General features: G+C 38.7%; 1 protein-coding gene across 1 annotated transcript; it reads right to left on the minus strand.

Moving 5' to 3' along the window:
• Positions 1-566: 566 nt before the first annotated feature.
• LOC133610397 (C1q-related factor-like) lies at positions 567-10,553 on the minus strand. The gene is made up of 2 exons (XM_061966609.2): positions 9,927-10,553; positions 567-2,098 (listed from the first exon to the last, which is right to left on the minus strand). Exons 1-2 carry the CDS (start codon positions 10,533-10,535, stop codon positions 1,919-1,921), a joined length of 789 nt encoding a protein of 262 aa, XP_061822593.2. The 5' UTR covers positions 10,536-10,553; the 3' UTR covers positions 567-1,918.
• Between the last annotated feature and the right edge of the window lie 5,474 nt (positions 10,554-16,027).

Genomic DNA, 16,027 nt, shown 5'->3' on the forward strand with positions numbered 1-16,027 from the left:
AATCTTACATTTTTCTCAAGTCGAGAGAGAGCGTTCCTTTAGGTTTTTTTGGCAGTTGTTACCAGTTTGTCTGGACGTTTTATACTGAAATCTGCGACATTTGTCAAGTATTTTCCAATTTGGGATATTTCCATGACAACCAGCATCCTCCGCAGTGGACATTTTATGTGTCCGGCATTTATAACCAGTTTATACGGACCTTTGGTACTAAAATTTGCAAATAGATGACAATTTTTGCAGTTTTCGGAAGTTAGTGTATTAGTACAGAGAAACATGGATCGTACCTCGTTTTTACGTTATCTTACATTTTTCTCAGGCCGAGAGAGAGCGTTCCTTGGGGTTTTTTTGGCAGTTGTTACCAGTTTGTCTGGACGTTTTATGCTGAAATCCGCAACATTTCTCAAGTATTTTCCAATTTGGGATATTTCCATGACAACCAGCATCCTCCGCAGTGGACATTTTATGTGTTTGGCAGTTATAACCAGTTTATACGGACCTTTGGTACTAAAATCTGAAAAATCTGCAAACAGATGACAATTTTTGCAGGTGTTGGAAGTTAGTGTATTAGTACAGAGAAACATGGATCGTACGTCGTTTTTACGTGATCTTACATTTTTCTCAGGCCGAGAGAGAGCGTTCATTGGGGGTTTTTTTGGCAGTTGTTACCAGTTTGTCTGGACAATTTATGCTGAAATCCACAACATTTGTCAAGGATTCTCCAATTTGGGATATTTCCATGACAATCAGCATCCTCCGCAGTGGACATTTTATGTGTCTGGCAGTTATAACCAGTTGATACGGACCCTTGATACTAAAATTTGTAAATAGATGACAATTTTTGTAGGTGTCGGAAGTTAGTGTATTAATACAGAGAAACATGGATCGTACCTCGTTTTTACGTTATCTTAGATTTTTCTCAAGCTGAGAGAGAGCGTTTCTTTGTTTTTTTTGGCAGTTGTTACCAGTTTGTCTGGACGTTTTATGCTGAAATCTGCGACATTTGTCAAGTATTTTCCAATTTGGGATATTTCCATGGCAACCAGCATGTTATGTGTTTGGCAGATATAACCAGTTTATACGGACCTTTGGTACTAAAATCTGCAAAATTGGCAAATAGATTGCAAATTTTGCAGTTGTCGGAAGTTAGCGTATTAGTCCAGAGAAACATGTATTGTACGTGGTTTTTTCATAATCTTACATTTTTCTTAAGTCGAGATAGAGCGTTCCTTAGGGTTTTTTGGCAGTTGTCACCGTTTTATGCTGAAATTCGCAACATTTGTGAAGCATTGTCCGATTTGGGATATTTCCATGACAACCAGCATCCTCCGCAGCGGACATTTTTTTTGTTAGTCAATTTCTTATGTGGAAAAAAATAGCCGTCTTCAGCAAAACACAAATGTCCACTGCAGAGTACCCTCATTCTCACAAAGTCCTAAATCTTACTGTTAGAACGTCATCAGAAAAATGGCATAATAGTGGACCTTTAATTACTCTTCGTAACGACAGGTGCTGCATGCTTGAGTTCAACAGACACTCACAAGTTGGCACGTCACATGGTAGAATGGCACAAATATTCAATCAAGGTCTTGAACAAGACAGGACTCGGACTGACAAGATTCAATATCAGAGCTTATTCACTAAAACGATTATCTCATTCCGACGCCTGAGTTCACATCTTAGCGTGCTAACAGGAAGAATGCAAGAACACCAGCAAACGAGATGTGTTTGGAGATGACGCTGTCGGAATCGTCGCCGTTGGGTCGGGTTGTCGGAACCGCGGCATAGGCACCCTGAATGGACAAAGAGGTAGACCCGTTTCCCGTAACCGCCAATCCGCCCGCCCGACCGCAGATCGGTGGCTACGGGCAACGTCGTCCTGGCTGCAAGTGAAAGTCAAGCGACCCGCCGTGGTCCCCGGCTAGTCGGCGTAGAGAATGAAGCCCGAAAAGGTGCTGTACTTGTTGCTGTTGCCGCCGTGGGCCTTTCCCCCGTCCAGTTTGATGAAGACCTCGTCGCCCGCGTCCAGGTGCAGAATGACATTGTTGCTGGCGTAGTCGTAACTCTGGTCCTGGTCCTGGGCGATTGCGCTGGCCCTCACCTAATGCGGGGAAAAACATCGGCATTAACTTCAGAATCAGAATCAGAAGTACTTTAATTATCCCAGAGGGGAAATTCAGATTTTCAGCAATATCCCATTCAAGATCAGACAAACATTACAGGGAGACAGAACAGGATCGCTCCTCTAAGTCTAAGCCTGGGCCAAGGAAGAATAAAAAAAACCTGATAGCCATAGCACACATAATCATGTGTGTAATAGGGAAACATCAAAGAACATTAAAGACATTTAAAGAGCAGAGCTGATGCCACTCTAGCAGTGCCACTTCTACACACAGCCACTAAAGGAAAACAACAAAAAATAATCATCCAATAATATACATTGCGCACACACTATTGCGCCATGCATAGACAAGCAACCAAACGAAAACATCACTTCAACACCCACACACACTGTGGAGGCCTTTGCGTTGTTCCACGCCGTCATCTGCTGGGGTGGGGGGAGTTCTTGATTGATTGATTGAAACTTGTATTAGTAGATTGCGCAGTACAGTACATATTCTGTACAATTGACCACTAAATGGTAACACCCGAATAGGTTTTTCAACTTGTTTAAGTCGGGGTCCATGTTAATCAATTCATGGTAAAATGGCCAGAGACAAGAGCAGACCCAACAAAGCAACCAAGAGAGCCGACTCCACCCTCTCGGCCGCACACCAACTCTCGGCCAGTGTCTAGTCCGCATGGATGAGCGAGGATGCGTCCAAGGAGACCGAGGCGTCCGATACACGACATTCAAACTCTTTCTTAATGTTCTGTTGACGTGACGAAAACATCTACAGTACAGGCCAAAAGTTTACACAGACCTTCTCATTTCAGTGCGTTTTCTTTATTTTCATGACTATCTACATTGTCACTGAAGGCATCAAAACTATGAATGAACACGTGGAGTTATGCACTTAACTTGATTACTGCTTTGTACACTCTTGGCATTCTCTCAATGAGCTTCAAAGGGTAGTCACCTGAAATGGTTTTCAGTTCACAGGTGTGCTTGAAGCTCATCGAGAGAATGCCAAGAGTGTGCAAAGCAGTAATCGGAGCAAAGGGTGGCTATTTTGAAGAAACTAGAATATAAAACATGTTTTCAGTTATTTCACCTTTTTTTGGTTAAGTGCATAACTCCACATGTGTTCATTCATAGTTTTGATGCCTTCAGTGACAATCTACTCTAGTCATGAAAATAAAGAAAACACATTGAATAAGGAGAAGGTGTGTACTGTATATATTTCCGTTTATATTTTAGGTTGAAATCAGTAAAATTCATAAATTGGTCACACAATTTTTTGGCCTTTGCCGGAATTATAACGTTATAGTCAATCCTCAGCATCCAACCATTGTGCTCGTCGTAACAAAGTTATCATAAGTTAGCATATTAATGCAGTCTAACTGAACAATATGTCGTGTTTGCGTTATTTTCTCAAAACTTTGTAAGCGTTCGAAGAAAACCTTAAGCTATTAGCCAAGTTCCTCACGCAGCTTTTGAGGTTCGACGCAGTTAAATCTTCATTCTCAAGCATCATCTAAACCTAACGAAAATTAGCATACTAAAAACCAAAAAACGATATAAAGTATTTTGTGTTTTTACTTAATTTTTTTACTTTTTGTTTATTTCTAAAACTCACAGGAGCTATCTTTTTGATTTGTTTGCCAGTTGATATTATTATCTTACATTATAATCAGCAACATGTGTAAACCATTAGCCAAATGACCCATAACTCAAAACGTATTTTCCTTATTTTAAGTTACTGGAAATTAGTATATTAATACTGAGAAACTGATCGTAATTTATGTTGTTTTTACGTTATTTTCTGTTTTTAGCAAGAGAGCTCTTCTTGATTTTCAGGCAGTTATTGTATAACCAGTTTATATGGACATTGTATGCTAAAATCTGCAAAATTCTTGTACCATTTGCCGAGTTAGTCACAAACCTTTTGACAGAATGAGCTTAAAATGCTTGATTCCAAAGTTATCGGACTTTAGTGTACTCGTTAGTGTACTAGTACAGAAAAATATTAATCGTACTATACATCGTTTTTACATTATCTTAGGTTTTGCCTTAAAACCGAGATTTGTTCGGCGGTTATAACTAGGTTACATGGACGTGTCATGCTAAAATCTGCAAAATGTGTTAACCATTGGCTAAGTTGGTAACAAATCTTTTGACGATGTCAACCTAAAAATTGTCTTTATCTTTTTGGGAGTTACTGTACTGTACATTTTGCAGGTGTATACCTGCAAAATGAGCAAAAAAGCTAGCATGCTAATATTAGCATGCAAAAATGTTAAATGTAACGTGTCAAATACCAAACCATATTACTCTGAAGTGGTGTACCTGAAAGATTTGCTAAAAAAAAATAGTATACTAATGTTAACATGCTAACAGGTCTCATTCGTCCAGTAACAAAATATTTGCCGCTAGGGTGTATACCTGCAAAATGAGCAAAAAAGCTAGCATGCTAATGTTAGCATGCAAAAATGCTAAATGTAACGTGTCAAATACCAAACTATATTACTTTGAAGTTGTGTACCTGAAAGAATTGCTAAAAAAAAAATTAGTATACTAATGTTAACATGCTAACAGGTATCATTTGCTAACAGAAATCAAAACTGCTCAGTGGCCTTGTGGTTAGAGTGACCTACCACCCTCTGATCGGTAGGTTGTGAGTTCAAACCCCGGCCGAGTCATACCAAAGACTATAAAAATGGGACCCATTACCTCACTCAGCATCAATGGTTGGAATTGGGGGTTAAATCACCAAAAATGATTCCCGAGCGCGGCCACCACTGCTGCTCACTGCTCCCCTCACCTCCCAGGGGGAAATGCAGAGGGTAATTTCACCACACTTCTAGTGTGTGTGAGACTATCAGTGGTACTTTAACTTTTTTAACTTTAATATACAGTTATTGTGATTGGTTGTGGTGGTTATTTTGTCACGTACAATAAATATCAAGATTTAATCTAATAAAAAGATATGATATAGGGGCGGTATAGCTCGGTTGGTAGAGCAGCCGTGCCAGCAACTTGAGGGTTGCAGGTTCAATCCCCGCTTCCGCCATCCTAGTCACTGCCGTTGTGTCCTTGGGCAAGACACTTTACCCACCTGCTCCCAGTGCCACCCACACTGGTTTAAATGTAACTCAGATATTGGGTTTCACTATGTAAAGCGCTTTGAGTCACTTGAGAAAATGCGCTATAAAAATGTAATTCACTTCACTAATATGATATATTAGATAAACCATTTTGTGGACCTGTTGGATATTTTTAATATTTGTTTAATATTATGTTTTTATGCTAGGGAGTGTATTAAAAAGTGCACAGCATGGCGTGGCTCCCAATGACTTGACTTTGAGACGTTCGGAGCAAGATACCAGACCCGCAAACAGGTTTTATCCGGCCCGCGGGATGAGTTTGCTAAGTATAAAAATGAGCCGAAATTTTTGAATGAAAGAAACTGCTGTTCTAAATGTGTCCACTAGATGTCGCAATACCAATTATTTGTATCTTTGTAGATTATGCTACATATGGAGGATGGATGTAAAAAAAAACCAAAAAAAACACATGATGTGAGTGCACCAGTTAAGGAAAATGATCAAACTACATAAATAACATCCTGTAATTTGATTTTGATATAATTTTTTTTATCTTGATAGATTGAAAATGAACACCAATGAGTTGACTGATGAATATTATCACATCATTTATTCAGAAAAAATAATGTGGAGGGAAGTGCGTCAGCACGTCTGCAGGAGCAAAAGTCACCGCCTCGGGCAATGGTGTCTGTGTGGGACGGCGAGACACAGCTGGCAGGTGATTAGATTTCACATGTGGTACGTGTTAATCTAATCATCTGTTGTCTTTAACAGTAAGCAGCCGGGAGCTTTAAAAACCCTTTGACTATTAAAATGTTTGCCAATCGCAGGTACAAATGGTAGTGATGGGTTGATGAGGCGTCACAAAGCGTTTTGACACATTGCAAAACTGTATTAACACTGTGTCGATACTGTGTCACTAAATATAAATAAATAAATAAATAATAAATCTGCTGGACATTAAAAATCCCTACAGGCAACCTATGGACCGACTCAACTGACACTGATTTTGTGACCTAGTATATACAATAATATAAACCAAGTCATTGTATTTCATTTAGGATTATATCATATCTTCATTTAAATAAAAATATATTTGAATCTTTTTTAGATACAATCAATAAATAATGTGAAAATGTATCATAACATGGAAATCTAAGAGAACGTGTTATGAATGAGGATGCTTGTGGACTGGGAATTTTTTTGATTTTTTAATTTATTTATTTTTTACACATTTTTATTAAAAAAAAACAGTTTTTCCAACGTATTAAATTTTAGACGATTTCTCTTCTTAGTTATTATTTCTCTGGCTGTGGAAAAGACCCGCTCACAGGGCACAGAGGAGGCGTCAGTGCGACACAGTTCACGTATCGGTCACGTGACCGAAACAGCTCATGATCTGTCACGTGACTTTCTAAAAGCGGTACGCGTACCGACACAGGGTTTTGCTCTATGAGCTCGACGCATGCGCCGATGCATCGGTGTTGCCGGACCCATCACCAACAAATGGTAATGTGCTCCCGGCTGCTTACTGTTAAAGACAACAGATGATTAGATTAACACGTACCACCTGTGAAATCTAATCACCTGCCAGCTGTGTCTCGCCGTCCCACACACGCCCCGCCCCTAGCTGATGGTGCTCCACCCTCGACACCATTGTCCGAGGCGGTGACCTTTGCTCCTGCAGACGTGCTGCCGCACTTCCCTCCACATATAAATAACGACAAACAAAGATAGAATACTATTAACCGCGACATGTAAGTGTAAAAAAATCCCAACAGAATCAGAATGTGCTTGTTCTGTTTTTAAACAAAGAAAACAAGCTGAAGTTGTCTTTATTCTTAAATTATCGTGTCGTGATTTTACCAGTCCAGCCCACTTGGGAGTAGATTTTTCCTCCATGTGGCCCCCCATCTAAAATGAGTTTGACACCCCTGCTCTAAAACAAAGTTTGTCGTCGTTCTTTTTAACTCGACCCCCCGGGCTTTGAACCGGCCACAACCCGGGGCCACGTTTTGACGTGTCGCCGAGTCGCGGCCCGTGTAATGTGCACACGTACGCAGTCTGGCAGCCTGCCACTGTGCGTTGTTGTTATTCCGGGATACACACCGAGTCGCAGCTCGCGATCACGACACACATGAACGCATGACTTGGCGCGCTGGTGGGTTCATGCTCCTGTGACTCCGTGTCCCGCTCGGTGGCCTTGTGGTTAGAGTGTCCGCCCTGAGATCGGTAGGTCGTGAGTTTGAACCCCAGCCGAGTCATACCAAAGACTATAAAAATGGGACCCATTACCTCCCTGCTTGGCACTCAGCATCAAGGGTTGGAATTGGGGGTTAAATCACCAAAATTATTCCCGAGCATGCTAATTTTAGCATCCGAAAATGTTAAATGTAACGTGTCAAATACCAAACTATATTACTTTGAAGTGTTGTAAATTGAAAGATTTGTTAAAAAAAACTAATATACTAATGTTAACATGCTAACAGGTATCATTCGTCCAGTAACAAAATGTTTGCCGCGAAGGTTTATACCTGCAAAATGAGCAAAAAAGCTAGCATGCTAACGTTAGCATGCGAAAAATGTTAAATGTAACGTGTCAAATACCAAATTATATTACTCTGAAGTGTGTACCTGAAAGATTTTCTAAAAAAAAAAAAAAAAAAAAAAACTCATATTCTAACGTTAACATGCTAACAGGTATCATTCGTCCAGTAACAAAATGTTTGCCGCTAAGGTGTATACCTGCAAAATGAGCAAAAAAGCTAGCATGCTAACGTTAGCATGTGAAAAATGTTAAATGTAACGTGTCAAATACCAAATTATATTACTCTGAAGTGTGTACCTGAAAGATTTTCTAAAAAAAAAAAAAAACTCATATTCTAATGTTAACATGCTAACAGGTATCATTCGTCCGATAACAACATGTTTACCGCTAAGGTGTATACCTGCAAAATGAGCAAAAAAGCTAGCATGCTAATGTTAGCATGCGAAAATTTTAAATGTAACATGTCAAATTCCAAACTATATTACTCTGAAGTGGTGTACCTAAAAGATTTGCTAAAAAATAAAACTAGTATACTAATGTTAACATGCTAACATGTATCATTCGTCCAGTAACAAAATGTTTGCCGCTACGGTGTATACCTGCAAAATGAGTAAAAAGGCTAGCATGCTAACGTTAGCATGCAAAAATGTTAAATGTAACGTGTCAAATACCAAACTATATTACTCTGAAGTGGTGTACCTAAAAGATTTGCTAAAAAAAAAACTAGTATACTAATGTTAACATGCTAACATGTATCATTCGTCCAATAACAAAATGTTTGCCGCTAAGGTGTATACCTGCAAAATGAGCAAAAAAGCTAGCATGCTAATGTTAGCATGCGAAAATGTTAAATGTAACGTGTCAAATACTAAACTACATTACTTTGAAGTGGTGTAAATTGAAAGATTTGCTAAAAAAAACTAATGTTAACATGCTAACAGGTATCATTCGTCCAGGTACTAAATGTTTGCCGCTAAGGTTTATACCTGCAAAATGAGCAAAAAAGCTAGCATGCTAATGTTAGCATGCGAAAATGCTAAATGTAACTTGTCAAATACCAAACTATATTAATCTGAAGTGGTGTACCTAAAATTTGCTGGAAAAAAAACTAACTAGTATTTTAAAGTTAACATGCTAACAGGTATCATTCGTCCAGTAACAAAATGTTTGCCGCTAAGGTGTATACCTGCAAAATGAGCAAAAAAAGCTAGCATGCTAATGTTAGCATGCAAAAATGTTAAATGTAACGTGTGGTGTACCTGAAAGATTTGTTTAAAAAAAACTAGTATACTAATGTTAACATGCTAACAGGTATCATTCGTCCAGTAACAAAATGTTTGCCCTTAAGGTTTATACCTGCAAAATGAGCAAAAAAGCTAGCATGCTAATGTTAGCATGCGAAAATGTTAAATGTAACATGTCAAATACCAAACTATGGTGTACCTAAAATTTGCTAAAAAACAAACAAACTAGTCTACTAATGTTAACATGCTAACAGGTATCATTCGTCCAGGAACAAAATGTTTGCCGCTAAGGTGTATACCTGCAGAATTAGCAAAAAAGCATGCAAAAAATGTTAAATGTAACGTGTCAAATACCAAACTATATTACTTTGAAGTGAGTACCTGAAAGATTTGCTAAAAAAAAACTAGTATACAAATGTTAACATGCTAACAGGTATCATTCGTCCAGTAACAAAATGTTTGCCGCTAAGGTGTATACCTGCAAAATGAGCAAAAAAGCATGCGAAAATGTTAAATGTAACTTGTCAAATACCAAACTATATTACTCTAAAGTGTGTACCTAAAATATTTGCTAAAAAAAACCTTGTATACTAATGTTAACATGCTAACAGGTATCAAAACTGCTCAGTGGCCTTGTGGTTAGAGTGTCCGCCCTGAGATCGGTAGGTCGTGAGTTCGAACCCCAGCCGAGTCATACCAAAGACTATAAAAATGGGACCCATTACCTCCCTGCTTGGCACTCAGCATCAAGGGTTGGAATTGGGGGTTAAATCATCAAAATGATTCCTGAGCGCGGCCACCGCCGCTGCTCACTGCTCCCCTCACCTCCCAGGGGGTGGAACAAGGTGGTGAAGAGTAATTTCACCACACCGAGTGTGTGTGTGTGACTATCAGTGGTAGTTTAACTTTAAAGGAAGTTGTTCACCCACCAGACCGTTCTTGATGAGGTCCGCCCACATGCTGGTGCCGTCTCCGCCCCTCATCAGAACGTTGTATATGAAAAAGTAGGTGCCGGGGATCTTACAGGTGAACTTCCCCGTGGCGCCCTCGAAGTTTCCCCCGATGTTGGTCACCACGTCGTCAAAGCGGAGGATGTCGTAACCTTCCTGCGGGTTCCGGAGTCCCGCGTAAAAAGCCACCCGGGGCGTGGTGGTGTAGGTGGTGGTGCTGACCGAGCCTTTGCCCCCGAATCCGAGAATCCCCTTCCGGACCACGTCCATGGCATCCCCAGGGGGACCTTTCGGTCCCGGAGGACCTGGTTCTCCAGGTGGGCCTGGGGGTCCGGGGTTGCCGGGGCGTCCGTGTCTGCCGGGTGAGCCGTGAGCACCGTACGTGTGCAACGGCGGTCCGATGCTGTGATCGCCCAAACCGGCTTCCACCTGTAGCTCGGCGGTGACGGGCTCCCCCGTGGGGAAGGGGTCACACACCATGCGGCACGTCCCCAGCATCTCGTAGCGGCCGGCGCCGTCCTCCCCGCCGCCCGACCCCACGGAGCTGACCAGCACGGGGATGATGACCACCAGGACCAGGACCAGCATGACCCCCACTGCGGCCGCCACCAGGGTCTTGCGCCCGATGCTCAGCCGGGGAAGGGGCGGCGCTGCCAGCGTGGAGCTCTCCAAGGCGGGAATGGTGGCTGCCGGGCGGGGAGGGGGGTTGAAGAACGGCGGACGCGGAGACGATGCTCGGAGAGAGCCGGGAGGATTGTGTGAGTGAGTGACGGGAGAGTCCGGAGAGGGAAAAAAGTGATCCTGAAGGAGAGAGAGAGAGAGTGAGGAGGAGGAGGAGTGAGGATGAAGATGCGAGGGGAGGAGAGAGCAACGTGAGTCAGGGCTGAGGGCAGCACTTGTGGACGTCTCTTCCATTGGCCTCTTCTTCTCAAATATACACATTTTTTTTTAACCCTAGTACTTTATATGGCAAGGAAGGATTAGTGACTTTAATGCTGCTTTTCAACTTATTAGTACTTACTGGAAATAATAAGTAGAAGCATGTGATTTTTATCAGCCAATAAGAGAAGAATGGTAATGAGAATAATTTAAAAACGGTAGATTAAATACTTTATTTGTTTTTTATTTATTATTTTTATTTGTGTTTATTTTTTTTAATTTATGTTTATTTATTTATGGGTTTTTTTTTATTTATGTTTATTTGTTTTTACTTTATTTTTTTCATGCACAGACTCATGAAGTGTGAAGTGAATTATATAGCACTTTTCTCTAGTGACTCAAAGCGCTTTACATTGTGAAACCCAATATCTAAGTTACATTTTTAAAGCAGTGGGAGCAGGTGGGTAAAGTGTCTTGCCCAAGGACACAACGGCAGGGACAAGGATGGCAAAAGCGGGGATCGAACCTGGAACCCTCAAGTTGCTGGTACAGCCACTCTAGCAAACCGAGCTATACCGCCCCAGTGAAAAAAGCAGGAATACGCACACACACACACACACACACACACACACACACACAGAGCAATAAAATATATTTTAAAATACATATTAAAAAAAAAAAAAAGATATAAATAATGAATTAATAAATAAAAACTTTCAAAAAAGTGAGAAAATTTTTTATATTAATTGCAATAAATAAAGTGGAAAATAACAATGAAAATTAAGAACCTTTGAAAATAAACTATATATTAACATAACAAAAAAATTATATGACCAATATAAAAATAATATGATCAAAAAAATCCATCCATCCATCCATTTTCTACCGCTTGTCCCTTTCGGGGTCGCGGGGGGTGCTGGAGCCTATCTCAGCTGCATTCGGGCGGAAGGCGGGGTACATAATGAATTAATAAATAACAACTTTTTAAAAAGTGAGAAAAAATGTTGTAATAATAGCAATAAATAAAATGGAAAATAACAATGAAAATTAAGAACATTTGAAAATAACAAAAAATTAACATAACAAAAAAATAATATGACCAATATAAAAATAATATGATAAAAAAATCCATCCATCCATCCATTTTCTACCGCTTGTCCCTTTTGGGATTGCGGGGGTTTTGCTGGAGCCTATATCTCAGGCTGCATTCGGGCGGAGGGCGGGGTACATAATGAATTAATAAATAAAAACTTTTTAAAAAGCGAGAAAAATTGTTGTAATAATAACAATAAATAAAATGGAAAATAACAATGAAAATTAAGAACCTTTGAAAATAACAAAAAATTAACATAACAAAAAAATAATATGACCAATATAAAAATAATATGATAAAAAAATCCATCCATCCATCCATTTTCTACCGCTTGTCCCTTTTGGGATTGCGGGGGTTATGCTGGAGCCTATCTCAGCTGCATTCGGGCGGAGGGCGGGGTACATAATGAATTAATAAATAAAAACTTTTTAAAAAGCGAGAAAAATTGTTGTAATAATAACAATAAATAAAATGGAAAATAACAATGAAAGTTAAGAACCTTTGAAAATAACAAAAAATTAACATAACAAAAAAATAATATGACCAATATAAAAATAATATGATAAAAAAATCCATCCATCCATCCATTTTCTACCGCTTGTCCCTTTTGGGGTCGCGGGGGATGCTGGAGCCTATATTTCGGGCGGAGGGCGGGGTACATAATGAATTAATAAATAAAAACTTTTTAAAAAGTGAGGAAAATTGTTGTAATAATATCAATAAATAAAAAGGAAAATAACAATGACAATTAAGAACCTTTGAAAATAACAAAAAATTAACATAACAAAATAATATGACCAATATAAAAATAATATGATAAAAAAATCCACCCATCCATCCATTTTCTACCGCTTGTCCCTTTTGGGGTCGCGGGGGATGCTGGAGCCTATCTCAGCTGCATTCGGGCGGCGGGCGGGGTACATAATGAATTAATAAATAAAAACGTTTTAAAAAGTGAGAAAAATTGTTGTAATAATAGCAATAAATAAAATGGAAAATAATAATGAAAATTAAGAACCTTTGAAAATAACTAAAAATTAACATAACAAAAAAATAATATGACCAATATAAAAATAATATGATAAAAAAATCAATCCATCCATTTTCTACCGCTTGTCCCTTTTGGGGTTGCGGGGGGTGCTGGAGCCTATATCTCAGGCTGCATTCGGGCGGAGGGCGGGGTACATAATGAGTTAATAAATAAAAACTTTTTAAAAAGCGAGAAAAATTGTTGTAATAATAACAATAAATAAAATGGAAAATAACAATGACAATTAAGAACATTTGAAAATAACAAAAAAAGTACATAACAAAAAAAATAATATGACCAATATAAAAATAATATGATAAAAAAAATCCATCCATCCATCCATCCATTTTCTACCGTGTGTCCCTTTTGGGGCCGCGGGGGGTGCTGGAGCCTATCTCAGCTGCATTCAGGCGGAAGGCGGGGTACATAATGAATTAATAAATAAAAACTTTTAAAAAATTGAGGAAAATTTGTTGTAATAATATCAATAAATAAAATGGAAAATAACATTGACAATTAAGAACCTTTGAAAATAACAAAAAATTAACATAACAAAAAAATAATATGACCAATATAAAAATAATATGATAAAAAAATCCATCCATCCATCCATTTTCTACCGCTTGTCCCTTTTGGGATTGCGGGGGTTATGCTGGAGCCTATATCTCAGGCTGCATTCGGGCGGAGGGCGGGGTACATAATGAATTAATAAATAAAAACGTTTTAAAAAGCGAGAAAAATTGTTGTAATAATAGCAATAAATAAAATGGAAAATAACAATGAAAATTAAGATCCTTTTAAAATAACAAAAAATTAACATAACAAAAAAATAATATGACCAATATAAAAATAATATATAAAAATGTATTATAAAATATGAAGAAAAAAAAAAGTAATAAATAAATAAAAACATAAAATCAATCAAAGTTTATTTATACAGCCCTTAATTTCATTTTCAATTCATTTATTTAATTGGGACAGTGCACATTAATCAACACTTGAAGAAACAGTGCAAATGCACCGGATTGATCGATTGATTGAGACTTTTATTAGTAGATTGCACAGTACAGTATGTATTCCGTACAATTGACCACTAAATGGTAACACCCGAATAAGTGTTTAAACTTGTTTAAGTCGGGGTCCACGTTAATCAATTCATAGTACAAATATGTACTATCATCATAATACAGTCATCACACAAGTTAATCATCAGAGTATATACATTGAATTATTTACATTATTTACAATCCGGGGGGCTGGGATTATATCATCTGAGAAATGGACATTGTAACAGTGTAGGTCTGACTTGGTAGGATATGTACAGTGAGCAGTGAACTTAGCATAAATGCTCATTTTCAGCCGTAGACCCAAAGCAGGTTTGTAAAATAACACAGTGAGGCACATAAGGCTTTAAAACCACGATGACAGAAATAAGAACCAAAATAAATAAGACATCATAAAACAGACAAGACAAGCAGTTGCAATACACAACTCTCCTCCAGAAGGTCTTATCTTTGCCCATGTGATGTCAGATGAAACAAAAATGTAGCTGTTTGGCCACAATACCCAGCAATATGTTTGGAGGAGAAAAGGTAAGGCCTTTAATCCCAGGAACACCACACCTACCGTCAAGCATGGTGGTGGTAGTATTATGTTCTGGCAATGGAACCGGTGCTTTACAGAGAGTAAGTGGGACAATGAAAAAGGAGGATTACCTCCAAATTCTTCAGGACAACCTAAAATCATCAGCCTGGAGGTTGGGTCTTGGGCGCAGTTGGGTGTTCCAACAGGACAATGACCCCAAACACACGTCAAAAGTGGTAAAAGAATGGCTAAATCAGGCTAGAATTAAGGTTTTAGAATGGCCTTCCCAAAGTCCTAATTTAAACGTGTGGACAATGCTGAAGAAACAAGTCCATGTCATAAAACCAACACATTTAGCTGAACTGCACCAATTTTGTCAAGAGGAGTGGTCAAAAATTTAACCAGAAGCTTGTGGATGACATGTAACCAAATGTTAACATTGCTGTATGTATACTTTTGACACAGCAGATTTGGTCACATTTTCAGTACACCCATAATAAATTCATAAAAGAACCAAACATCATGAATGTTTTTTGTGACCAACAAGTATGTGCTCCAATCACTCTATCACAAAAAAAAAATAAGAGTTGTAGAAATGATTGGAAACTCAAGACAGCCATGACATTATGTTCTTTTGACCACGACTGTAAATTGTCGTGTTAAATCATAATTTCTACAACTCTTATGATGAAGGTATTCTGTTTCTTTGATGTATTGTAATCCACAGAAAGATTTTGTCTTGACCCGAGAACTACAAAGCGGAGAGGAAGCAGGACCAGACTCCCCTCCAGGCGACCTTTTGTTTGAACTGTTTACGACCTTTTCTTTGAACTGTTTTTTAATCAAAGGTGATGGCTGTTTACGACCCCAGTCCCTTAGAAACAGCTGTTGCCATGTAATCAGCGAAAGTCCATTTATTTCCGTTTCCATAGCAACGCACATCCTACTCCCGCAAACAAACATGCTTTTTCCAATCATGGCAGACTTGGTAACAGACAACAAAGACGACTATTTTTGTACAAATGAGGATTCACAACCGTATCTTTTTGAAGCTGAGTATACAGAGGATGTACTGTTTCTTATAGATAAACAGAAGGTGGAACTCGGAGCCAAGCTATATATGGAATTCTTACCCAATGTCAACTTGGAAAAAACGTCCCCGGCTGACTTGACCAAATGCACAACTGTCCATCGAGTGAGTCACTATACTATTGTTAATGATACACGCAGTACGTCATTGTTAGTACAACTACATGCACTGTCGAGCTAGCTGTGTGCAAACAAAACATGAAATGTGGACTAATACTTTACAGACACTGTAATATGTGAATGTTACTACAATACATGTATACTTACAGCGTGGATATAAAACTCTGATGGAGGTTTTTGTATTTTTTTAGAGGGCTTTATAGACGGAATAGAGCGACTACCTAATATTACCTTAGATGACTTTAGCTCACATTCATCTCCAAGTTAGAATGCATAAACAAAAGA

The sequence above is a fragment of the Nerophis lumbriciformis genome, linkage group LG11 (assembly GCF_033978685.3).
Source record: "Nerophis lumbriciformis linkage group LG11, RoL_Nlum_v2.1, whole genome shotgun sequence".
Lineage (NCBI taxonomy): Eukaryota > Metazoa > Chordata > Actinopteri > Syngnathiformes > Syngnathidae > Nerophis > Nerophis lumbriciformis.

Excerpts from the sequence above, each read along its gene's own strand:
- LOC133610397 (XM_061966609.2), bottom strand. The coding sequence starts at position 10,535 with ATGCTGGTCCTGGTCCTGGTGGTCATCATCCCCGTGCTGGTCAGCTCC. Across the intron at positions 2,099-9,926 it reads ACCTCATCAAGAACGGTCTG|GTGAGGGCCAGCGCAATCGC; the intron begins GTGGGTGAACAA and ends TCCCCGCATTAG.